The sequence below is a fragment of the Chamaea fasciata genome, unplaced genomic scaffold (genome assembly GCF_029207755.1).
Source record: "Chamaea fasciata isolate MVZ Bird 193981 ecotype frontalis unplaced genomic scaffold, bChaFas1.0.hap1 SCAF_2, whole genome shotgun sequence".
Taxonomy (NCBI): domain Eukaryota; kingdom Metazoa; phylum Chordata; class Aves; order Passeriformes; family Sylviidae; genus Chamaea; species Chamaea fasciata.
The window spans coordinates 116,570,031-116,594,447 of NW_027094087.1; the positions used below are offsets into that span (position 1 = coordinate 116,570,031).

Genomic DNA, 24,417 nt, shown 5'->3' on the forward strand with positions numbered 1-24,417 from the left:
CTAAGTCTGCAATGTGGACTTTATTAACCAGTTACAGGAAACCACACCACCCAAACCCATTGTCTTGGGTGGCAGAAGACACCCGTGAAGAAGGTGAAGGACTTGGACAATGCCCAAAGTCCTCCATCTTGCTCCATATATTACTCTATACTAAAACCCCATATCTAAGTTTCCAGAGTTCCAGCACCCTGGGGCTGCAGGCTCTGAGGATTTGTCGTTCAAGTATTTGCTAACTTGGGACAGCTGTCTCAAGCCCTCAGCTCTGGTGAGAACTGTCCTCACCAAAGCAGCTCCTCATTCCTGGGAGTGTTCACGGTCGGGTTGGATGGGGCTTGGAGCAACCTGGGCACCGTGGAAGGTGCCCCTGCCCATGGACTGAATGAGCTGTAAAGTCCCTCCCAGTCCAAACCAATCTGCAGTTCTGTGGTGAAACCTGTGGCCCCAGACGTGCCTAGAGCAGATGGTTTGGATCTGCAGAGAGGCTGAATTTGTCGCAGGTGTGCCAAGAGTTGTGTGTTAGGACACCTGTATAGGGCACAGTTACACCTGCCCAGGGTTCAGGCCTTCCAGAAATTTCACTTCCAAGCTGTGACATCCTCGTCCTTCTCCTTAACCTAGGTGGCACACTTCTCCAAGTATGGCTTGCAAGATTCAGATGAGGACGAGGAAGATCATCCTTCAAAAGTGGACACCAAGAAGTTAAAGACCACACCTGTGCCCCCCGCAGGGCACCTGCTGCCCCAGCAGATGGCCCTGAACGGCAAACCAGCGCCCCCGGCCCAGGTAGAAGGAGAACAGTGACTAAAGGGGGTTGATGACGTGGAATTTGGAGAATAGCTGGTGCCTGGGCAGGGGGTGGTTGGAGTAACGTGCAATCTGGAGAGTGAAGCCTTACAGAAACTCTTCTGAACTCTGCCCGAGTGGCTGCGTGTTGTTTTCCTGTGAGACACTTGGCATTTCAGCCTAAGGAAGGGGCGGGGAGGCTTTCAACCCTTGTTTCTTGTTTGAATTCTAGTCTGAGTTTGGCAGATTTGCTCCTCTCCTGGAAGAACCCTTGTTTTTGTGACTATTAAATGCACGCCCGTAATGCCACCGCCGTGTGCTGCCTGCCTGGACAGTGATGCTGTGCACTCAGTTGCCTTTACCACCATTAGTGTGCAAGACTGTCTGCTTCCTATTTTAAGAATGTGCTCTATTTTTATTAAAACGATACTTTTTGTAAGGCTGGCTATATGCTAGCTTTGTAAACATATTTGTGTTGGATGTGACTGCTTTAAACCTTTGCAAAACATCCTCAGGGCTGGGCCCGTCTTACACAGGAATGTTTGATCCAGTTCACTGGGAGTACCAGGAGCCCAGGTGGACAAGAGGGTGATGGCCCCTGGGCAGGGATTGTCCCCTGTGCTGGGCACTGTGTGACACCTCCAGGGCTGTGTCCAGTTGTGGCTCCCGCAGGAGAGCCCTGGAGGGGCTGGAGCGTGTCCAGGGCAGGGAAGGGAGCTGGGGAAGGGGCTGGAGCCCCAGGAGGGGCTGAGGGAGCTGGGCAAGGGGCTGAGCCTGGAGAAAAGGAGGCTCAGGGGGGACCTGGTGGCTCTGCACAAGTCCCTGCCAGGAGGGTGGAGCAGGAAATGACTTCAAGTTGTGCCAGGGAAGGTTAAGGTTGGATATTGGGAAAATTTCTTCCTGAAAAGGGCTGTCCAGCCCTGGCACAGGTGGCCCCAAGGCAGCGGTGAGGTTACCTCCCTGGAGGGATTGCACAGCCCTGTGGATGTGGCACTTGGGACACAGTCAGTGTGGCCCTGGCAGTGCTGGGGAGCAGCTGGGCTTGGTGGGCTCAGAGGCTTTTCCAGCCACAGTAGTTCCGTTTCTAACACAGAACTTTTCCCTGGAATGCAGTGTGAGTCTCTGCTGACCGTTTGTGTGGCAGAGCAGGTGAGAGGGGCCCTCAGAAGCACCATCTGCTCCCTGGGCACAGCATGCTGCTGCCGGGGGCTCCTCAGCTAATTAACACCCACTCATTCATGCCTCTGCTCGAGTAGATCCTTAATTATTTGCATTTTGAGCTGCACACGTGGCTGCCCAACAGCATCACTCCAGCTCCCCTCCCTGCTTCATGTCCAGTCTGGGGGGACCAGAGCTGAGGTTTTAAACACTCAGGAGTGCTGGAAATACCTCTGATACCTTCAAACATCCTTGCACAATCCCGTGTACTTAGCAAAACCCTCTCCAGGTTCATTAACCCTTCTGACTTGCATAACATTAACTTAGGTTTTAATTTCTGAAATTAGGAAAAACATCAGTTAGTTTCCTAAAACCCTAAGAAACATCATAGCATTGCTTCAAGCTTTCCAGACTCTTGGTGTAGAACACATCTGGTAATACTGTTATTTGGGCTGTAAGAAGCATTTAGTATGTAGACTTGGTTTGTGTTGTGTCTTCCCTAAGTTAAATATTGATGAATTTATTAATGTTGCAAGGGAGCCTGCTGCATTAAAGCCCAATGAAGGGAGCAGTGAAACTTGTGTGTTTGTAGCCATATTTTGACTTGTAAATCTGTTCCACGTGCAGGGCCAGGCTCAGATTCTGTGTCTGCTACTCAGTTCTGTCCTTTCAGAACCCCTGGGTGATTTTACCTCAGCTGGGAACCTTCCCCCCATCCTGGCTGGTTCTACAGAGCTAAGCACAGCCCTGTGAATGTGTTCCTTAATTCCTGAGCAGGATTCCCAGGACCCTCCCTGCCTAGGTTTCCTCACTCCTGCTTTTGCATCACTTCTGTGGTCTGTGCTGTGTTTTTTGTGGGAAGCTGGAAGCGTGAGGATTTCACAGGACACAAAGCTGAGTCATGGGATGGTTAAACTGGAACCAAACCAGTAAAGGGAGCTCAGGTCTTGCAGAGTGAGCTGGGCAAAAGTACAGCCTGTGTGAGCAGTTAGCCATGGAAGCATGGAAAGGTTTGGGTTGGAAGGACCTTAAATCCCACCCAGTGCCACTCCTGCCATGGCAGGGACACCTCCCACTGTCCCCAGTGTCCAGCCTGGCCTTGGGCACTGCCAGGGATCCAGGGGCAGCCACAGCTGCTCTGGGCACCCCGTGCCAGGGCCTCGCTGCCCTCACAGTGCCGTGTAAAATGCAGCTCTTTGTGGAACGTAGACTCTGTGGTTGGAGTTTGTACCACATGGGATGGGTCGGGGAGGAGGGGAGGGAGGCAGGGCACGCAGAGCTCTCCCTTCGCTGGGCACGTGAGAACTGGAAAGCTGAAGAACAATTTCCTAAACTGAATGGCAGAAGTGGGAAAACTCCAGGAGGGCACCGCTGCTCTGGGACTGCTCCTTCCCTGGCATGGCACACCCTGTAGGTTCTGCGTGTCCATCCCTGCCCCTGGTGTGGAGCCTTGGCAGCGCCAGGAGTGCTGTGGCTGTCCTGGCTGAGCTGTGCTCTGTGGCGTGACCTGGCCTCTGTCTCCGCAGCCCCCGGAGCTGGAGCAGCTGGGCAGGGTGGTGGAGCTGGACAGTGACATGGCAGACATCACCCAGGAGCCAGCCCAGGAGCCCCTGGCACAGGACCTGGCCGAGGAGCAGGAGGCAGTGCCAGCGTCCACACACATCGCCTCCACCCAGGGCATCAACCCCTACGTGCTGCAGGTCAGTGTCCTGCCCCTCCCCTCTCCTGGAGGGGGCTTCCCAAGGATGCATTTCCCTCCCCGGGGGTGTTCACACACCAGCTTGTAATGATCAGTGCAGCCCAGGGAGTGGCACTGAGCTCACCCACCGCATCTCTGTGCTGGGGAAAGGCTCGCACGGGGAAGGCTCAGTGCTGACGTGGAACGCCTGAGGGGCAGAGCTCAGAGCTGTGTGGGCGCTGGGATGAACTGAACCCATACCACAGCAGCTGCCTTGGGCCCCGTCTGCCTTGGCAGAGAAAAACGTTTTGGGGTCACTGGTCTTGATTTGGGGCTTGGTGTTGATGCTTTTATTTCACAGTACCACGAAAGATTTGGGTTGGGAAAAGCCATAAAGGTGATCCAGTGCCACCCCTGCCATGGACAAGGACACCTCCCACTGTGCCCAGTGTCCAGCCTGGCCTTGGGCACTGCCAGGGATCCAGGGGCAGCCACAGCTTCCAGGGAACCCACCCTGCCAGGGAATAATTCCTGCCCAAGTTCCCATCCAGCCCTGCCCTCTGGCACTGGGAAGCCATTCCCTGTGTCCTGTCCCTCCAGGCCTTTGTAATTTTTGTGGAAGGACAGAACCTTGAACATTTTGGGCTTCCACCTGTAATAAAAAATTGACCAGAAGTTATTCCTTAAGCTGCCAAACAGCAGACAGAGCTAAGATCGAAGAAATCAGAATTATTGTGGGGCGTCACCCCAACAAGTCCTGTGCACTGATTGAACAAGTAGTTGTAAAACCTCATCCATCAGGCAGCAAGCCTGAGCTGTGCCTCCCCTGTTCCTTGGAATGTTTGCAGCATGGCTGTGTTGTTTGGTCATGTGCTGCACGTAGGAGGTTTTTCGGGTGGGAAAAGCTATTTTGATGAGCTTAGTGAGCTGCTGCTGTGGGAGGGATTGCTGATGTTCTGGCTTGGCTTCCCACATCCTCAGATCATGAAAGCTTCCTTGCTTGCTGATGACGATGACCTGGATTTGATCCTGGATTATCCTGGGAAGCCATCACTTGTCAAGATGGACACTTCCCAAGAGATCTGCTCCCCAAGGCTCCCCATTTCAAAATCACAAGGACATAAAAAACACTCAGGTATGGTGAGAAACCACCGACTGTGTGAAGAAGGGTGAATTTTAATATGAACAGGCAAAATCCTGGGGTCTGCAGCAGTTCCTCCCTGCCGCTCCTTCCTCCTGTGTTCATTCCCTGCTCCAGCCCAAGCCCTGCCCTGAGGGCTGTGTGTGCTCCAGTGCCTGGAGCTCCTCCTCACCTCCTCCTCTGATGCTTGCACTGCTCTTTCCATATTTTTCTTTTTGTTCTTTTTTTTCCTGCTTGTGTGGGATTTTTTCCCCCTTTTAAGATCTCCCAGCGGCACTAACTTTGCAGCTTGGTTTGGTGGTGGTGGGTCTGCTGTGGGCACCAGCTGTGCCCTGCACAGGGCAGCCTAACTCAGATTCCCCCACGGCCCAAACGTTGCCCCTTACACCCAGTGCACCCACTAAGTGGTGCTTTCCATAGGGATACCGAGGAATACCTCTGGGAACAGCCAGGAAGGTGCTCCCTGATTGAGGAAACCCATAAATTCAGATCTGTTAATGAATTCAAAGCCCATGATTGACAGGGACAGACCTGAGGGGTGTGTGGGGCCAGCGTGAGCCCTGCTGATCCGTGTGACACCCCACTGCTGTTGTGATGTCCTGATTCTGACATGAAATCAGGGACTCTTGGGAATAGCCCAGTTTGGGGTGGGGCTGTGCCTCTCCCCTTCCTGGGAACACCCCTCTGTTCCTTTGGGCAGTGCCCGAGGGTCAGTGGGGCTCAGCACTGCACACAGTCACACTTAGCTCCATGTTCCATCACCCCATCCCAACATTTGCCACCGGCTGTTCTGGGAATTCCTGAAATCCCTCTCAATGCTCAGAAATGTCCCGTAAAACACAAATGCCCTTCCACTGAACCGTTCTTCCTGCTTCTCCCCGTCAGCTGCCGGGCTGCTGCAGTCCAAGTTTGCCGGTGTGCTGCTGCAGGGCCCCAGTGGTGGTGCTGTGGCGGAGGCCAAGGGCCCCAGGGCCGGGGGCAGTCCCCCCGGCGCTGCCCCGTGGGCGCTGTCCCCGCTGGCGCCGGCGTTCTCGGTGCCCGCCGCGCTGCCCGAGGCCCCGGTCAGGACGGTGGGGGCGCGCCGGCAGCGCGGCCTCGTCCCTCTGGAGAGGTCCATCACCTACGGCAAGGGGAAGCTCCTCATGGACATGGGGCTCTTCATGGGACGCTCCTTCCGCGTCGGCTGGGGACCCAACTGGACGCTGGTCAACTGCGGGGATCAGCTGAGTGGCTCCAGTGAAGTGGAAGATGCTCCGTTTGAGCCCGTGGAATACGGGTTCCTGCCCACTCCTGTCGCGCCCAAATCGTGAGTAGTGCTTTGTCCTTGTAGGACACGAAAGAACGATATTTCACAGGCAAAGAGCATAGAAAAAAAGGCTTTACTGTCTGATTCTCACCACCTTTTATAAGGTGTTCCCATACAGACTGAACATGGCTGGTGAATAGAAACGACACCTCTTAATCTCGTTGGTTAAACCAGAGAAACAGCAAACACCTGCTGGAGAAAGATTGTTTGGAGAAATGAGAGTTGTTTGCCAAGATTGTTTTGAGAAGAAGCTTTCTTGAGAAATTTCTCCTTGGGGAAAAAGTCAGCAGCTGCCAGCAGGCTGAAGTCTCTCAGACCCAGAAATATCAGGCCCACAGTGCTTTCCTTTGGGATGAGTGTGACATGCTCACTCTTCATGGCTGAGACAGAATCCTGGTGGCAGGTCGTTGTTCCTTCTGACATGCAGGAGTGGTGCAAGGTGCTGTTAGCCGTGGAGATCTCCTTCACGGCCCTTCTCCACAAAAATACCTCTGTCAAATCCTGGAATAGCACAGTAAGAGGATTTGGGTTTTTTTTAACCAAACAAACAGCACTGTCACCCAGCACAAGGTTAAAGAGAAAGTTGTTGTCCAGAAAGCTTCCAATCTCTTGGTTCTCCCTGAGGACATCTGCTCTACCTGAGGAAGTTCTTTTTCAGCTTCTCAGTTCCCAGGCACCTTCATACTGGCTGTGCATCCAGCAGCGCAGGGGCCTTTAGGGTCTCCATACCTGGACTAGACTGGAATATAGCCCAGTCCCACCAGTGAAGTGCTCCAGAAAGCTTGTCTGGATGTTCTCCAGCATATGTGGGGTGCTGAGGAATGAGCTGGGGTGAAGGTGTGCTTGCTGCCTCTGGAGAGCTCAGTGAGTCATGGTTTACTCACCAAATCACAGAAGGTTTGGGTTTGAAAACTTAAAGACCATCTTGTTCCAACCCACTGCTGTGGCCAGGGAAATCTTCCACTGCCCCAGGTTGTTCAGGGTCCCAAAACCTGGCTCCAAAGCCCAGGATCTTCATGCCTTGGGTCATGTTTTACTGTTGTGTTAATTAGGACAAGCTGCAGGATGAGCTGCTCCACTTGCATGGAGAACATGCAGAATGTTTGCTACCTGGTCTGTCTCCTCTTTTCCTCCAGACTCTCAGAATCCCCTTTCAAAGTTCATGTGGAAAAGTTAAGTTTGGAACAATGGAAGATGGACAGAGACAAGGAGCTGTATCTCACCCCTCTGGAGATAAAGCTGAAGCACAGCACTGTCCATATGGATGAGGCCTGTCCTCTCCTGGCCCCCAACCCCGGAGTCTCTGCTATCCATGACTATGCTGACTGGGCCAGGAAAGCATCCGAGGATCCCACTGTGGCAGAGAGTGAGTACAGAATGATCCTTTTCGCAGGATGGTTTGGGTTGGAAAAGCCCTCCCAGCCCAGGGAGTCCCTGCTGTGCCCACCTTGTCCCCAGCCCAGAGCTCTGAGTGCCACCTCCAGGTGACACCTGCAGGGATGGGCGCTCCGAAGCTCCCTGGGCAGCCCCTGCCATACAGGGTGGGCATAGGGCTCCCTCCAGGGTGGGGACGGGGAGCCCTGCAGGGTGGGGACAGAGAGCCCTGCAGGGTGGGGACGGGGAGCCCTGCAGGGTGGGGACAGAGAGCCCTCCAGGGTGGGGACGGGGAGCCCTGCAGGGTGGGGACAGAGAGCCCTGCAGGGTGGGGACAGAGAGCCCTGCAGGGTGGGGACAGGAAGCCCTGCAGGGTGGGGATGGGGAGCCCTGCAGGGTGGGGACAGAGAGCCCTGCAGGGTGGGGACAGGGAGCCCTCCAGGGTCATCCTCACGTGAGCCCCTCCGAGCTCTGTGCTTCCCCTCCCGACGCCGGGCGTGTGTCCCCGCAGGCGTTGTGAAGCACTGGTGCTTGGCCTGGACGTTGTGTGAGGCCATCTGGGGCAAGCTGAGGGAGCTGGAGGCCAGCCTGGAGGAGCCCGGCGAGTACGTGCTGGCGCTGGAGCGGCGCCGCGCCTTCTCACGCTGGCTGTCGGAGACGGCGGCTGCGCGCATCGACGAGGAGGTGTCCCTGTGCCGCCACGGCAGCCACGTCGAGGCCGTCTTCAGCTGCCTCACGGGCAAGAGGATCGGGGAGGCCTGCAGGCTGGCACAGCAGGCAGGTGAGCACCCCAGGGTGCTGGGCACGGCCCCGAGGCTGCCAGAGCTCCAGGAGCCTTGGGACAGCGCTGCCAGGGATGCCCGGGGGGGGATTGTTGGGGGATCTGGGCAGGGACAGAGTGGGACTGGATGTTCCTGTGGGTCCCTTCCCACTGTGATTCTGCAAGGTTCCTAAATCAGAGCTTTCGTGTAAAGGAGAAAGGATATGCACAAAGAGAGTTTAAACTTAGAGAGCTCATAGTCACTGGCTGCTCTGCGTGTGGAGTGTTCCCTAGTCAGTGACCACAAAATCATGGAATGGTCTGGGTTGAAATCATGGAATGGAAGGGACTTTAAAGCCCATCCAGTCCCAGCCTATGGCATGGGCAGGGACTCCTTCCCTCTCCCAGGTTGCTCCAAGCCCCAGTGTCCAACCTGGCCTTAAAGATTGGGTAGGGGCTGCTGCTGGACTCCCTGGTCCTCTTCACTCTGGCCCTGTCAGCCCACCCCAGTTAGGAAGTGCTGCTGGAGTGCATTTGGAACTGGGAGTTTTCATAGTCACTCCTTTGAACTTTTAATGAATGATCTTTTAAATTGAGCTTCTGTTCAGACAGTTTATATTTGGGTTAAAAATGTGCATTTTCAGACCCTTATGGCAGGTTTTATCCCTGTCTGTTATGCCAGGTGTTTATGGAATGGTTTATTTCATAAGAAATCTTGGAGTTGTGGCCTCCCCATTCCCGGAAGTGTTCCATCCCCCAGTGGATGGGGCTCGGAGCAACAGCTGTAGTGGAAGGTGTCCCTGCCCAATGCCCACCTTGTCCCCAGCCCAGAGCACTGAGTGTCACCCCCAGCCCTTCCTTGGAGACTTCCAGGGATGGGCACTCCAAACTTCCCTGGGCAGCCCCTGCCAAACACAGTGGGGACAGGGAGCCCTCCAGGGTGGGGACAAGGGAGTGGCAGGGGCTGGAACGGGATGAGTTTTAGGATCCCTCCCACCCCGGAGCCTTGTGGGGCCGTAAGGCGTGCCCCAAGGCCAGGTGTGCAGCGCTGACAGCGTGTCCCTGCAGGTGACCACCGTCTGGCCCTGCTGCTGTCCCAGCTGGCCGGGAGCCAGCCCGTGAGGGACCTGCTGACCCTGCAGCTGGTGGACTGGCACCGCCTGCACAGCGACCGCTTCATCCAGGAGGAGCGGCTGCGCCTCTTTGCCCTGCTCGCGGGGAAGCCGGTAAGGGTGGGGCCACGGCGGGGTTTAATCTTCTTTTCCTCTCGCACAGCTGGGGTTAGTGCTCAGGAGACACAGTGTTCGTGTTCCAACCCAGGTGTTTATTAATCCTTGTCTATGTTACAGTCTCACAAGCTGTGAGTTCCAGCCAGCAAAGTGAAAAATGGCTCTGGCTCTCTACAAGGCCTTTTAAGCACAAATTGTCCAATTGTGGGATGACACCTAAATTATTTTTGCTCTTAACCCAGTAATAAAAAACCCGTGGTCCAAATGCAGTTTTTCACCCAGTTGCAAAATACCACCCAGACCGTGAAGAAGACGGTGAAAAAGAAGAACTTAGCCAACGCCCTAAATCCTCCATTTTTCCCCATATATATTACTATATACTAAACCCTTAAACTCTTAAGTTTTCCACCCTGTGCTATCACACACTTCTATTCAAACTCCACACCCACAATCCCAGAGCTGTCACTCAATTTTGGAAGCCTTTTCCATGGCCTCAGGTCAAACAGAAACGTTCTCTTGGAGGTCAGTGCCCGTTTAGCACAGAAAGCCTGAAATTCTCAATGCCCAGGGTTCTAACACCCACCCAGCCCCTCAGAGTCACCGCACCCGGTGCAGGGCGGGGGGTTCTCTCCCAGTGCCCCCTCTTGGTGCTGCACACCCGGCAGGTGTGGCTGAGCAGGGTGTGTGGCACCAGGTGTGGCAGCTCTCCGAGAGGATCAGCGTCAACGTGTGCTCGCTGCTGGACTGGAAGCGCTGCGTGGCCGTGCACCTCTGGTACCTGCTACCTCCCACGGCCTCCATCTCCAAGGCTCTGGCCATGTACGAGTCTGCCTTTCAGGTGGGTCACTCCCTCCTGCCCAAAAGGAGCCCTTCAGGCTGCCCCTGCCTGTCTGGTGCCGCTCCTGTGTGCAGCCAGGAATTGCTGAATGTGGGATTGAGTGCAGGACACGGGAAATGGCTTCCCACTGCCAGAGGGCAGGGTTAGGTGGGGGATTGGGAACTGGGAATTGTTCCCTGGCAGGGTGGGCAGGCCCTGGCACAGGGTGCCCAGAGAAGCTGTGGCTGCCCCTGGATCCCCTGGAAGTGTCCCAAGCCAGGGTGGACAGGGCTTGGAGCAGCCTGGGATGGTGGAAGATGTCTCTATGGTAGGGGGTGGATCTAGATGGGCTTTAAGTTCCTTTCCAACCCAAACCATCCTGTGATTCTATAGGACCATAAATTCTGTGGAGAAAACCCATTTATGGAGTGTTTTCAGGTTTTGTCTAGCTGTTTGACAGCTGGACAAAATTAGGAAGAGGGACGGTGGCCAACAGCAGGAAAGCCCTTTTGAGGCAGGCAGCCTCTTTTCCCACTGGGGTCATGAATCCTCAGCTGCCTTGTCCAGCAGCCCCGGATGCCCCCCACCCCGTGTGTGCCCCCCAGACACTGTCCCCCACCGCTGTGGCTCCATGCATTATGCAGAGCCCTGTGTGTTGCTGCAGAGCTCTCAGCTCTGTGTGCAGCAGGACAAAGGGTTCTGCTGAAAAAGGCGTTTAATCATTTAACTAAAGCCAGCTCAGCCCTCCATCCTCAAGGCAGCCTAAGCACCGCAGCAAGTCTGGAAACTTGTCACTGATGTTTGCTTCAATATTTAAATACCCAGCTGTAGTAAAAGCTCTTAGTTAATTGTTCTGACTGACTCAGTGTGTTCAGTGCTGCTGGTGGCAGTCCCTGCTTAGCTGCAGAGAGAAGGCTCACTGGGGTGCACCTGCTTCATTCCATCCAGGCCTCTGGTTTTCCAGCCATAAAATCCTTTAGGGATGGAGGGTGTGTGTGAGAGCTGGCTGTACCTCCAGGCAGTGCTTTTTAAGAGCTCAGTGTGAGACATGGATCTGCCCAAGCATTTTGAGTTCAGGTTTTTCATGTTGATCCATAGTTCTGGGGAGGTTCCAACTGCAGGTGCAGTTGGTTGCACCTTCTTTGGAGCAGAAGAATTCTCCTGAGCCTGCTGAGCTGTGAAATTCAGTTTTGTTCAGAGTATTATCTTTAAACTTACCGTTGCAACTACGTCCCTAGAACACCTCGGAGTGTGAAAAATACGCTTGCTGTCCTCTGCCTCCTTACCTGGAAGATTCTGGGTGTGTCATTGAAGAAGATGACAATGGAGGAAGGCCCCTGAGAGATGTCTGCTTCCATTTGCTGAAGCTCTACAGTGACAGGTAAGTGGGCAAAGAGTTCGATAAGCATTTAGAAAAATCATGATCAGTCAGTGACTTCCTGAGTTCACCAGCCAGGGGTATGAAATCAGCCTGAGCTGCTTAGAGCAGTCCAAAGTCAGCCCCACGTCCCCCCTGACACAAGGTGCTGTCACACCTGGGGATGGTTGAGATGGAGAACCTTAAGTTTTGGGGCACATTTGTGGGGTTTTAGGTGCTTTCTGTGCCTGAAGAGTGCAGGAGGGCTTCTCTGTAGCTGCTGTTTTTGAAGGCAATGAGAAATGCGCACATACGGAGCAGATACCGAGGAAAAGGGGTGACAGTCTGGGTGTAGACTCATAAGACTTCTAGCAGTAAATACTGTTATTTTTCTCCTTAAAAGAGAAAACCAAACTCCCACATGGATGTAAATCACAGCTGTGGAGGTGGGTGAAGGGCGGGGATTGGATTTGATTTTGTGGGCACAATCAGCTCTTGCAGTTAGCAGAGTTTTCCTCCCCAGGTCCTATGAGCTTGACCAGCTGCTGGATCCCAGGAGTGTCACCTCTGACCCGCTGGATTTCCGCCTCAGCTGGCACCTGTGGGAGGTGCTCCGGGCCCTGAACTACTCCCACCTGTCCCAGCAGAGCTGGGGGGTGCTGAACACCAGCTATGCTGCCCAGCTGGAGAGCGAGGGGCTGTGGGAATGGGCTGTGTTCGTGATGCTGCATGAGCCTGACACGCCGTGAGTCACCCTGTGAGGCTGTCCTGGGGCTGGACACACCCTCAGTGACCCTGTGGGGCTGTCCTGGGGCTGGACACGGAGGGGGTGATCCTGTGGGGCTGTTGTGGGGCTGGACACGGAGGGGGTGACCCTGTGGGGCTGGACACGGAGGGGGTGATCCTGTGGGGCTGTTCTGGGGCTGAACACAGAGGGCTGACCCTGTGGGGCTGTTGTGGGGCTGGACATGGAGGGGGTGACCCTGTGGGGCTGTCGTGGCCCTCTGAAATCACATGGGGTCAGTTCTAAAGACCTGTGGTTGTAGTGCCTTCCCCCCATGGAGCTGTGCGCCCGGAGGTCTTTGTTCCCCTTGGCAGACTCGCAGAAGCGCGGGCTGTTTGGGGTGGGGGGAGCCTCGAAGCCCGTCTGGTTGCGGTGTCCGTGCCCTGGGGTGTCCCCGTGGCGGGGCGCAGGAAGGGGCCCTGGCTGCAGTGAGCAGTGACAGGCGCCCCGTGTCCCCAGGCGCCGGGAGAAGGCCGTGCGGGAGCTGCTGAGCCGGCACTGCGCCCTGGCCGAGAGCCCCGAGTCCTGGGCCAAGGAGACCTTCCTGACGCAGCGCCTCTGCCTCCCCCCGCACTGGATCCACGAGGCCAAGGCAGTGCGGGCCAGGATGGAGGGCGACAAGCACAAGGAGGCCCTTTTCCTCTTCAAGGCTGGCCACTGGAACCAGTGCCACAAGCTGGTCGTACGGCACTTGGCCTCAGGTGCGTCTCGCTGCTCCTCTTGCAGCCTGTCCTTTCAGCAGCACGCAAAGGCTGGGAGAGCTGGGGGTGCTCCCCTGGAGAGGAGAAGCTCCAGGGAGAGCTCCGAGCCCCTGGCAGGGCCTGAAGGGGCTCCAGGAGAGCTGCACAGGGACTGGGGACAGGCAGAAGAGGGTGGGACTGGCTGATATTGAAGGTCCCTCCCAACCCAAAGCAGTGAGTGACTCTGTGATTCCAGGCCATGGGGTGGGCAGTGGAGGGATCAGGCTGGGTTTGGAGCAGCAGAGTTTAGCACAGAGGGCCTGGCAGTTCCAAACCAGCTCTCCCTGGATAGCTGCATACCAGGCGCTTTTCCTGGGCAAGCAGGGAAGCAGGGTGGTGCTTTCCCTGCTGCGCAGCCCCGCTTTCCTGGAGCACAGGGACCTCTGGGGACAGTGGCCTTCCCGTTCCCTGCTCTGTGGTGTCCCTGCTGTGGGGGACAGCCTGGCCTCTTTTCCTCACTGCTGCTCTCTGCAGATGCAATTATCAACGAGAACTACAAGTACCTGAAGGGATTCCTGGAGGACCTGGCGCCCCCAGAGCGCAGCGCGCTCATCCAGGACTGGGAGCTGGCGGGGCTGGTCTACCTCGACTACATCCGTGTCAATGAGATGCTGGACAGGATTCAGCAGGTACCTTCCCTCGGGGCACCTGCCTGCCCTGGGCTTCGGGAGCTCACACCGGGTCTGGAGGGAAGCTCTTACTGGCTGTGGAGGGGGAGTTGGTGCTTCTCTTTGGCAGACACTTCAAACAGGACACGGGGCATCTCTAAAACGGGGCTTTGCTGTCTGCTGTGCCCTGCAGATGTGCTCTGTGGGTGTGTGACAGTGACATGTGAAAGGGGCAGGACAAACAGCAGTCTCTGTGTCCACTCCCCCAAATTCCTGTCCAGGCTTCCCCCTTTCCATACCGTGGTGTTAAATGAGGCAGGTTTGGCTGTAGTGTCACCTGGTGGGTGAGTTTGGCTCTGCCTTTGCCTGTGCTGACTCCTGTTTGCTTGCAGCTGGATGTTTCCACCTACGAGCTGGAGCGGTTACACACCAAAGTGACATCCCTGTGCAACAGGATAGAGCAGCTGCAGTGCCACAACGCCAAGGACCGCCTGGCTCAGTCAGGTATGGTGACACCCCTGTCCAGCAGCTCCCTGGGACAGCTGCTTCCACACCCGGGCTGCAGCTCCATCCCGAACTCACCGAGTCATTGGGGTGGGAAAAGACCTTTCAGATCGAGTCCAGCCATTCCCCAGCACTGCCAAGGCTGACCCATGTCCCCACGTGTCACATCCACACAGTTCTGAAATCCCTCCAGGGATGGGGGGACTCCAAACCTCTCTGGGCAGCTGTGCCAGGGCTGCACAGCCCTATCTGGGAAGGAGTTTTCTCAGTATCCACCCTGAACCTGCCCTGGGCCAGCCTGAGGCCGTTCCCTCTCCTCTTGTCCCTGTTCCCTGGGAGCAGAGCCCGACCCCCCCAGCTGTCCCCTCCTGCCAAGGAGTTGAGGAGAGTGACAAGGTCCCCCCCCCCGGCCTCCTTTTCTCCAGGCTGAGCCTCCTGAACCTTTTGGGGGAAGAAATTCTCCCCAGCATCCAACCTAAACCTCCCCTGGCCCAGCCTGAGGCTGTGTCCTGTCCCCCTGTGGCTGCACTGCCCGTGCTGAGGGAGGGAGCAGGGAGAGGACAGCAGGGTCCCAGACTCCTAAGCTGGGCGCGCGGCGGGTCTGCTGTGCGCTCCCGGAGCGAGCCCAGGCAGAACTCTGCGTCCCTGCCCTTGCAGACATGGCCAAGCGCGTGGCCAACGTGCTGCGGGCGGTGCTGAGCCTGCAGCAGGGCCCCGAGGCGGGCCCCGAGGCGGCCGAGCCGCGCGTGCCCCTGCGCCTGCTGGCCCCGCACATCGGCCGCCTGCCCATGCCCGAGGACTACGCCCTGGAGGAGCTGCGCGGCCTCACGCAGGCCTACCTGCGGGAGCTGGCCCTGGCCGCGCACTGACCGCCCGCGACTGACCGGGAGTGACCAGGAGTGACCAGGACTCGTGCTGGTACCGGCAGCCGAGGCGCGGCTGCTCGTTGGGAAATCCGCTGGGACGGCGGCGCCCGGCCCCGGCACCGCCCCGTGCGCACAGAAGGTCGTCATGCATGAGGAGTATCGAAAGGTTTTTATTGAAAAATATAAATAAATGCTCTAGATTATTTTCCTGTCTTTTTGAAAACAATAAATAAAATGTTTATAGTACTCCTATGGGTTCCTTTGCTTTTTAAGGCAGGCTTTGGGGGGGTGTGTAGGTGTGTGTCCTTTGCGGTGTCACCCCGGGGAGGTTGGGCTGCTTGGGCGGGGGGAAAGGACAGCCCAGGAATGGCTGGTGCAATCCCACCTGGCCTTCAGTGGGAATCAGGGTAGGCTCTTACAGGATCTTGTGAGGAAAAGTCACTTGTCTCCAGGATGGAGTGGAGGGAATCCAGATAAACCAGACTGTGGCCTTTTGGTACTGAAGGGGCTCCAGGAGGACTGGAGAGGGACTGGGGATAAGGCCTGCAGGGACAGGACACAGGGAATGGCTTCCCAGGGCCAGAGGGCAGGGCTGGATGGGAGATTGGGAACTGGGAATGGTTCCCTGGCAGGGTGGGCAGGCCCTGGCACAGGGTGCCCAGAGCAGCTGTGGCTGCCCCTGGATCCCTGGCAGTGCCCAAGGCCAGGTTGGACATTGGGGACAGTGGGAGGTGTCCCGGTCCCCGGCCGGTGGCACGTTCAGGTGACACTGGCTGTGCAGGGCCGGGTCACTGCGGCTTCGCCTCCTTCCATTACTGTAATTGGGCCTGAGCGGCCCCGGCGGCTCCGGCCCGGGCGGGACGGGCTGGGATGAATAATTCACCGCCTGGAAACAAAACCTCCGGCCTCAAAACCGCTCGGCATCTGCCGCCGGGGCTCGGCGTGGGAAAGGTGCCAGGAGGCGCCGGGGGAGAGGAGCCGGCGGGTTCCCCGGGGCTGGAGCCGGGGGATGCTCCGGCACCCCCGTGCCAGGCGCCCCGAGCTGCTTGGGCTCGTGCCCCTCAACCTCCCGGGATTTTCTTCTCACCGAACGGGAATGATCTGCCTCTTCTCTTCCTTTGCTCTCTCCTAAGAAGCCCGGAGAGCGGGATGTCCCTTGCTGTCACCTCCCTCCAGGGCTGCACCGGCCGCTCTCGGCTCCTGCCCCGCCGCGGTGTCCCGGTGCCGCGGGCGCGGTGTCCCCGGGGCCGGGGCGGTGTCCCTGGGGCTGGGGCGGTGTCCCCGGGGCTGTGCGGTGTCCCCGGGGCCGGGGCGGTGTCCCCGGGGCTGTGCGGTGTCCCCGGGGCTGGAGCGGTGTCCCCGGGGCTGGGGCAGGTGCTGGGCAGACGCCACCAGCGCCTCCCAGACCCATCCCCAAAGGGGCTCGGCTGTCCCCGGAGCCCATCCCGGCCCCTGCCACCTCGCAGCCGGGACCCGCGGGGGTCACCCACCGTAACCCCCCGCCCTGGGTGCCTGGGGGCCGCGCCCCCCCGCCCTGTCCCCGCCCTGACGTCACCCGGCCCCGCCGTGTCCCCGGACCTGCGGCGGGATGGAGCCCGGAGCTCGCCTGTGCCTCGCCCTCTGCCTCGCCGGCGTCCTCCCGGCCCCGGGTGAGCAGCGGGGCTCGAGGGGCGCGGACCCCTCCTCCGGGTGCGGCCCCGGTCCCTGGAGCAGCATCCCCGCACGCAGGGAATCCCGGGGACGGGGGCTCGGGCTGGCGGGGAGGAGGGACGGGGATCCCGCCGTGCTCCCCTGTCCCCTCCAGCTGCCGGGGGGTCCCGTGGCCGGGCCCCGGGGATCCCTCGGGGGGGCTCCGGCTGCGCCCCGGCCCCTCCGAGCCCCCGCTCCGTGTCTCCCCAGGCTGCCGGGGGGCGCAGGGCAGGTTAGCCTACAAACTGCTCCACGACCTCTTCGCCAACTACTCCAGCGCCCTGCGCCCCGTGGAGGACACGGACCGGGCGCTGAACGTCACCCTCCAGGTCACCTTGTCCCAGATCATCGACATGGTGAGCCCGGGCTCGGCACCGGCACCGCTCCGCTCCCCGCAGCGGGTCCCGCTCGGCCCTAAAACCAGCTCGGATCCCCCCCACACCAGCCCAGCTGCCCTCGAGTCAGCTCAGACCGCTTAGCAGACAGCCCGGCTCCCCGCACAAAGCAGCACGACCCCCTCGAATCCAGCTCAGCTCCGCGGGGAGTTCAGAGAGGCCACTGGGCTGGGGGCCGAGGGCACTGGGGGTGGCACCGGGGTCCTTCCCCCCATTCCCACCCTCTCCCCTCGGCAGGACGAGAGGAACCAGGTCCTCACCACCTACCTGTGGGTCCGCCAGACCTGGCTGGACGCCCACCTCACCTGGGACAAGGACGAGTACGGCGGCATCGACAGCATCCGCATCCCCAGCAGCTACGTCTGGCGGCCCGACATCATCCTCTACAACAAGTGGGTTGTGCCGGGGCCCCGCAGCTGCTCCCGGAGCCGGGGGGGCCCGGCCGGGGCCGGGGGGCTGCCCGGGCTGTGTCCAACCTTGGGGTGGGAGCAGGAGGGTCCTGGAGCGGGACACGCAGGGAGGTGGGGCCGGGGGCTGCTGGCAGCAGCAGGGTGTGCCTGGGCCTGACCCCCCAGCACCGAGGGGACAGCCAGGGGCTGCGGGCGGCGCGGGGAGGGGACACGGCCGCCCCTCCCTGCCCAGCGCCGACGAGCACTTCGGCGGCTCCATGGAGACCAACGTGGTGCTGCGCTCCGACGGGCACATCATGTGGGACTCGCCTGCCATCACCAAGAGCTCCTGCAAGGTGGACGTGTCCTACTTCCCCTTCGACGGGCAGCGCTGCCGCCTCACCTTCGGCTCCTGGACCCACAACGGGAACCAGATCGACCTCCGCAACCAGCTGGACACCGGCGACCTGACGGACTTCGTGGAGAACGTGGAGTGGGAGATGCTGGGCATGCCGGCCACGAGGAACGTCATCACCTACGGCTGCTGCTCCGAGCCCTACCCCGACGTCACCTACACCCTGCTCCTGCGCCGCCGCGCCTCCTTCTACGTCTTCAACCTGCTCCTGCCCTGCATCATGGTCTCCTTCCTGGCACCGCTGGGCTTCTACCTGCCGGCCGACTCGGGGGAGAAGGTGTCGCTGGGGGTGACGGTGCTGCTGGCCCTCACCGTGTTCCAGCTGCTGGTGGCCGAGAGCATGCCCCCCTCGGAGAGCGTCCCGCTCATCGGTGAGCCCCAGCTGGGGGGTCGGTGCCGGGCAGGGCCGGTGCCGGGGTCGGGGCTGTGGCATGGGGGGCAGCAGGGCCCCCCGTGCCCCTGCCATGCCCGCTGCCCCCGCAGGGAAATACTACATCGCCACCATGACCATGATCACGGCCTCCACCGCGCTCACCATCTTCATCATGAACGTGCACCACTGCGGGCCGGGGGCCCGGCCCGTGCCCCCCTGGGCGCGCCGGCTCATCCTGCACCACATGGCCCGGCTCTGCTGCGTCTACGAGGTGGGCGAGAGCTGCAAGAGCCCCCAGCGGGCGCTGGGCGGGCGGGCCGGTGTGGAGGACGCCGGGGGCCCGGGGGACGGCCCCGGGGAAGGGCCGGCGGGCACGGAGGCGCGGGGCTGCCCCTGGGACCACTGCCTGTGCCACCACGAGGCCCTGCTGAGCAACGTCGGGTACATCGCCGGCTGCTTCCGGCGTCACCGCGCCAACCAGCGCCGCACCGGAGAGTGGAAGAAGGTGGCCAAGGTGATGGACCGCTTCTTCATGTGGGTCTTCTTCCTCATGGTCTTCCTCATGAGCGTGCTGGTCCTGGGCAACGCTGCCTGAGGCTCTGCGGACCCAGCACGGCCACCCCCAGGGACGGTGCTGTGCTTGATGCGGGTGACACCAACGCCCCTGGTCCCCTCCAGAGCTGCAGGGCAGGAGCTGCACCATCCCTGGGGACGAGGTGCCCCACAGTGAGACCCCCCCCAGCTGCAGGGCCGAGGGGTCCCAGCCGCTCCGACTGTACCAGCGTGGGCGCCCACATCCCCCTGTGGCATCCTGAGAAATCTATCCAGCTGGAAATAAACCCTGGAACGTGTGTCCTGCCTCTGCTGCCTGGGCCAGGGGCGCTGGCTGGGGCCGGGGTGGCCCTGGGAGGGACGGAGGGATTCGGGCGCCGATGGGAGGTCCCCATGGGGAGGGGCGTGGGGCTTCCCACGGGAAGGGGGGCAGGCCCCAGCAGAGCTCTGCAGCTGCTGCCACCCTGGACAGGGCAGGTTGGTCCTGTGGTCCATCAGTGCCCACCCAGCCCGGGTGGTGACAGCCACTGTCCCCTGGCAGCCACTGACCCATGGCAGCCTGACCCCTCAGGGAGCCCTGCCCAGCCCCGGGAAGGGAAGGGAAGGGAAGGGGAGATGATAAACACTCCAGGACTGGTGGGTGTTGTGAAGGGGAGAGGCTGTCCTGGGCACAACGACCACCAAAAGAAGAGTTCTGGATTCTCAGGAGGGAGGGAGCACAAATGGAGAGGGATGGCCATGGGAAGAAGGGGCAGCAAAGCAGGAGGTGACAAGGATGTCCTCAAGTCCTGCAGGGGGAAAATGAGAAGGGACAAAGCCCCACTAGAACTTCATGTGGCTACGGCTGCCAAAGACAGGGAAACTTACTTTCACAAAGAACACCCATGGGTTCGGTTTGATTGGGGGGCTTTTTTTGTTTGGTTGGTTTTTTTTTGTTGTTTATTTTTTCATTGCTGAAAGGAAACGTTGAGTCAAAGAATGAGGAAAACTCTGAGGTGCTAAGGGACCAGCTCTGGGAGGGTCAGGTCCTGCCTGACCGAGGCTCCCCGTCCAGGCAGGAGGCGGCTGGGCCGGCGGGAGCTGTGGCTGTGGCTGTGGCTGTGGCTGTGGCTGTGGCCGGCACAGCTCCGGCTGCTCGCCACGGGATCCTTTCGCTGCTGTGGCTCCGGCAGCGCCGGCGGCAGCAGCCCGGGGGGAGGCGGCGGCTGCACCAGGCTGCCAGGCAGCCCCCGAGCCGGGCACGGAGCCCGCCCAGGGCCCCCCAGCGGCCCCGGCTCCGCGGGCACCTCTGCCCGGGCCGCCCGGCAGCCCCTCGGCTCCCTCGGCCACCGGACGAGCTGTGCCTCCAGCTCCTGGCGGTGCTCCTCGAAGAGCGCCCGGGAGTCCTGGAAGCTCCGGATGAACCTCGGGAAACGCCTCCTCCCGGAGCTCGTGGAACCGACTGAGGACCTGCCACGGGGGGCTGCAGCTGCCCAGCCCCCAGCCGTGTGCTCCTGGGGGGCCCCATGGCTCGGAGAGCCTGGCACGTGGCCGTGTCCCCTTTGGCACGGGGCACCCAGATGACACCCAGGGGTCTCTGCCTGTCCTGTGATATCACACAGGGGGCTCTCACTGCTGTCACCTGGGGTATAAAAGGGACCATGGGACACACACTGGCATCACCAGGGCCTCTGCCACCCTGGCAGGGTCAGGGCCCCTTCACTGGGGCCCCACGAGTCGCTGGGGAACCTCTTCAACGGCCCGTGCCGGGGACAGGGACGGTGCCATGGTGCTCCTCGACACGTTCACCCCGGGTGAACTGGTGGCGATCACAGTGGCGATGCTGCAGCTCATCCTGATCTCTGTCGTGCTACGGGACAAGCGTCTATGGGCAAGTGGCCTCTGATCTGCTGTGTGGGCTGGGCCGGGCCGTGTGGGTTTGGGGTGTGTTGGTGTGACACGTGTGGCAGGACAGTGTGCAGCGTTCTGGGGAGCTGCTCTTGTCTCACCCATTTGTGGTTCTTGCAGAGGATCCGTGTGGACTCAAAGCATCCAAGCGCAGCGAGAGGCCGGCTGGGTGTGCAGAGCAACGTGGACAGGACCCGGAGATCAGCAGGCATGGAACCGCCCCGTGGCAGGTCCTCAGTCAGTTCCACGAGCTCCGGGAGGAGGCGTTTCCCGAGGTTCATCCGGAGCTGCCAGGACTCCCGGGCGCTCTTCGAGGAGCATCGCAAGGAGCTGGAGGCGCAGCTCGCCCGGCGGCCGAGGGAGCCGAGGGGCTGCGGGGCGGCCCGGGCGGAGGTGCCCGCGGAGCCGGGGCCGCTGGCGGGCCAAGAGTCCCCGCCGGGCTCCGGGGAGGAGCGGCCCGAGGCGGGCGCGGCCCGGGAGGACGAAGGCGCGGCCGCGGGCCGGGCCGGCGGCGGCTCCCCGGGGCCGGAGCAGGGCAGCGGCCGCACCGCCGCGGCCTGGGTCATCCCCGGCGACGTGCTGGTGGCCGAGGGCTCGGCGGGCAGCGGCAGCAGCAGCAGCAGCTCGCTGGGGCCGGCGTTCGGCATCCCGAGCGCTGACCCGTGGTGGGGCCCGGTGCTGCCGCCGGCCCCGCGGCCGCAGGCGCTGCCCGCGGGCCGGGAGCCGTGCCCGGAGCCGTGCCGGGAGCCGTGCCGGGAGCCGTGCCGGGAGCCGTGCCGGGAGCCGTGCCCGGAGCCGTGCCGGGAGCCGTGCCCGGAGCCGTGCCGGGAGCCGTGCCGGGAGCCGTGCCCGGAGCCGTGCCGGGAGCCGTGCCGGGAGCCGTGCCCGGAGCCGTGCCGGGAGCCGTGCCGGGAGCCGTGCCGGGAGCCGTGCCCGGAGCCGTGCCGGGAGCCGTGCCCGGAGCCGTGCCGGGAGCCGTGCCCGGAGCCGTGCCGGGAGCCGTGCCCGGAGCCGTGCCCGGCCCTGGGCGGGCTCCGTGCCCGGCTCGGGGGCTGCCTGGCAGCCTGGTGCAGCCGCCGCCTCCCCCCGGGCTGCTGCCGCCGGCGCTGCCGGAGCCACAGCAGCGAAAGGATCCCGTGGCGAGCAGCCGGAGCTGTGCCGGCCACAGCCACAGCCACAGCCACAGCCCCCGCCAGCCCAGCCGCCTCCTGCCTGGACGGGGAGCCTCGGTCAGGCAGGACCTGACCCTCCCAGAGCTGGTCCCTTAGCACCTCAGTTTTCCTCATTCTTTGACTCAACGTTTCCTCTCACCAATGAAAAAATAAACAACAAAAACCAAACAAAAAAAGCCCCCCAACCAAACCGAACCCATGGGTGTTCTTTGTGAAAGTAAGTTTCCCTGTCTTTGGCAGCCGTAGCCACATGAAGTTCTAGTGGGGCTTTGTCCCTTCTCCCTTTCCCCTTGCAGGACTTGAGGACATCCTTGTCACCTCCTGCTTTGCTGCCCCTTCTTCCATGGGCCATCCCTCTCCCTTCCTGCTGCCTCCCTCCTTGCCTCCCTGGGAATCCAAAACTCCTCCTTTGATGGTCGCTGTGCCCAGGACAACCTCTCCCCATCACATCACTTCTTTCTCTTGTTTTTATTTTGCCTTCCAATTTTTGTAATTCCCTTCTATTATCTCAGGAGTTTCTTACAGTCCTGTGCCCAAGGCAGCGAGGGCTCTCCCGTGGGCTCCTGGGTGTCACAAAGGGATTCCCGACTGCCCCACACTGTCACAAAGAGGGCTCTGGCTGCCCCACGCTGTCACAAAGAGGGTTCTGGCTGCCCCACACTGTCACAAAGAGGGCTCTGGCTGCCCCACGCTGTCACAAAGAGGGCTCTGGCTGCCCCATGATGTCAGTGCCAGGATATAAAAGCGGCCCCCCAGGAGCAGACAGTGCTGGGCACAACAGCCTCTCTTGGCAGACAACAGCCTCAGCCTCTGCCAACCCACCAGGGTTGGATTCCCCTCACTGGGACCCCAAATTCAGGCCGGTGACCTGGAGCTCCAGGGATGGTACCATAGGGCGCCCCAAGACCTTCACCCGCGGTTCAGCCAAACCTCCCAGGGCCTCCTCGAGGAGCACCCCAGGAGGGTGGAGGCACAGCTGTCCCAGTGGCCGAGGATGCCGAGGGGCCGCGGGGCAGCCCAGGCTGAGGTGCCCCCGGAGCCGGGGCTGCTGGGGAGCCACGGTTCCCCTCAGGGCTCCGGGGAGGAGCGACCCCAGGCGGGCATGGACAGCACGGCCAAAAGGGACACAAGGCACAAGAGACGAGGAACCAGAAGCTTCCTGAAGCTTCAACGAGAAAGCAGCTCCACGACCATCGCCCGGTTCCTCCCCCCTGGAGAAGTGCAGACCTTTGGCTCCACGGCACCGAGGAGCAGCATCAGCTCGCCGGGGCGGGACAGGGCTGCCAGCGCTGCTCGGGGCAGGGCGTCCCAGTCAGCGCCCCGGCGCCGGCAGCGGGTGCCCGAGGCCGGGGAGCACGGCAGGGACGTGGGATGTGGCTTCCTGCAGCTCTGCTCCTCCCTGAGGCGAGTGGTGGTGGGCTGGTGGACACGACACAGGCAGCGCCGCCCCAGCCGCCACGTGCACTTTGCCGACCCGCTGGTGTCAGTGAGGTACATCGACTAGAGGGCTGTGAGATCCCTCCGCAAGGCCCTTGGAATTCATTTCTAATGGATAAATGAGCAAACCCCACGAGTTTCTTGCTTTTATCCTTTCAATTCTCCCCCCCCCCCCCCCCCTTCCGTCTCTAGAGGGATGTGGGAAGGTGTCCCTGCCCATGGGATTGGAATGAAAGGACTTTTAAAGTCCCTCCCGACCCAAACCACTCCTTGATTACAGTGAGCGATGCCACACTGCTTGTTCTGGAAGCTCTAAGTCATGAGTTCCTTGTGGGGCGGGAGTTGGTCACCTGTGACACTCCCCAGGGGAGCTGTGCCATCATTCGTGTGCCAGCTCTTGGTGTGGAGAGAGTGCTGTGCTGAGAGCTGCACCAAAACCTGCAGCTGGTTTCCTGCGCCATCCAGGAGCTCCGGGCTGTGCCAGACACCAGCCCGGTGTCTCTGCTGGCCGTGGCTCTCCGGATGTCACCGCAGCTGACACTGAGCAGGGACAGATTCCCCACACAGCCCAGCTCTCCCCACCTCCCACCGGACGCAGGAGCTTAAAGGTAACGAAGAGAAGCAGACTGATGGTGTTCTGTGCTGTGCCAGCAGGAGAACCTGGGGTTCTCCCCGGGGTTCTGTGCATGCCAGGCCAGCGGGGCAGTTCCTCAGTTCTCACCTGCCAGCTGGAGCTGCTGATCCCCCAAGACAGGAGAGGGACTGGGGCCAGACTGGTACAGAATCACAGAACCCCTGGATTTGGAAAGGACTTCTTAAATCCCATCCAGTGCCACCCCTGCCATGGCAGGGACACCTCCCACTGTCCCCAGTGTCCAGCCTGGCCTTGGGCACTGCCAGGGATCCAGGGGCAGCCACAGCTGCTCTGGGAATTCCATCCCCACCCTGCCAGGGAACAATTCCTGCCGAGGATCCCACCCAGCCCTGCCCTCTGGCACTGGGA

At 60.5% G+C, this 24,417-nt stretch overlaps 2 protein-coding genes across 4 annotated transcripts in view; both read left to right on the forward strand.

The window, feature by feature from the left end:
* Positions 1-15,351, forward strand: part of NUP98 (nucleoporin 98 and 96 precursor) — a 36,385-nt gene extending 21,034 nt beyond the window's left edge. For all 3 annotated transcript variants that reach the window (XM_066177247.1, XM_066177249.1, XM_066177248.1), the window contains exons 20-33: positions 619-783; positions 3,468-3,641; positions 4,601-4,754; positions 5,646-6,066; positions 7,203-7,432; positions 7,952-8,221; positions 9,269-9,426; positions 10,124-10,267; positions 11,485-11,627; positions 12,127-12,348; positions 12,847-13,088; positions 13,602-13,756; positions 14,128-14,239; positions 14,897-15,351. In XM_066177247.1, coding sequence (XP_066033344.1) covers positions 619-783; positions 3,468-3,641; positions 4,601-4,754; positions 5,646-6,066; positions 7,203-7,432; positions 7,952-8,221; positions 9,269-9,426; positions 10,124-10,267; positions 11,485-11,627; positions 12,127-12,348; positions 12,847-13,088; positions 13,602-13,756; positions 14,128-14,239; positions 14,897-15,108 — 2,802 coding nt within the window. In that variant the 3' untranslated portion in view covers positions 15,109-15,351. The remainder of the gene's footprint in view (positions 1-618; positions 784-3,467; positions 3,642-4,600; positions 4,755-5,645; positions 6,067-7,202; positions 7,433-7,951; positions 8,222-9,268; positions 9,427-10,123; positions 10,268-11,484; positions 11,628-12,126; positions 12,349-12,846; positions 13,089-13,601; positions 13,757-14,127; positions 14,240-14,896) is intronic.
* A 1,328-nt stretch (positions 15,352-16,679) lies between these two features.
* CHRNA10 (cholinergic receptor nicotinic alpha 10 subunit) lies at positions 16,680-18,961 on the forward strand. The gene is made up of 5 exons (XM_066177554.1): positions 16,680-16,754; positions 17,005-17,150; positions 17,427-17,581; positions 17,832-18,364; positions 18,477-18,961. Exons 1-5 carry the CDS (start codon positions 16,694-16,696, stop codon positions 18,959-18,961), a joined length of 1,380 nt encoding a protein of 459 aa, XP_066033651.1. The 5' UTR covers positions 16,680-16,693.
* Positions 18,962-24,417: the final 5,456 nt, after the last annotated feature.

Excerpts from the sequence above, each read along its gene's own strand:
- CHRNA10 (XM_066177554.1), top strand. The coding sequence starts at position 16,694 with ATGGAGCCCGGAGCTCGCCTGTGCCTCGCCCTCTGCCTCGCCGGCGTC. Across the intron at positions 17,582-17,831 it reads GACATCATCCTCTACAACAA|CGCCGACGAGCACTTCGGCG; the intron begins GTGGGTTGTGCC and ends CTCCCTGCCCAG. Across the intron at positions 18,365-18,476 it reads GGAGAGCGTCCCGCTCATCG|GGAAATACTACATCGCCACC; the intron begins GTGAGCCCCAGC and ends CTGCCCCCGCAG.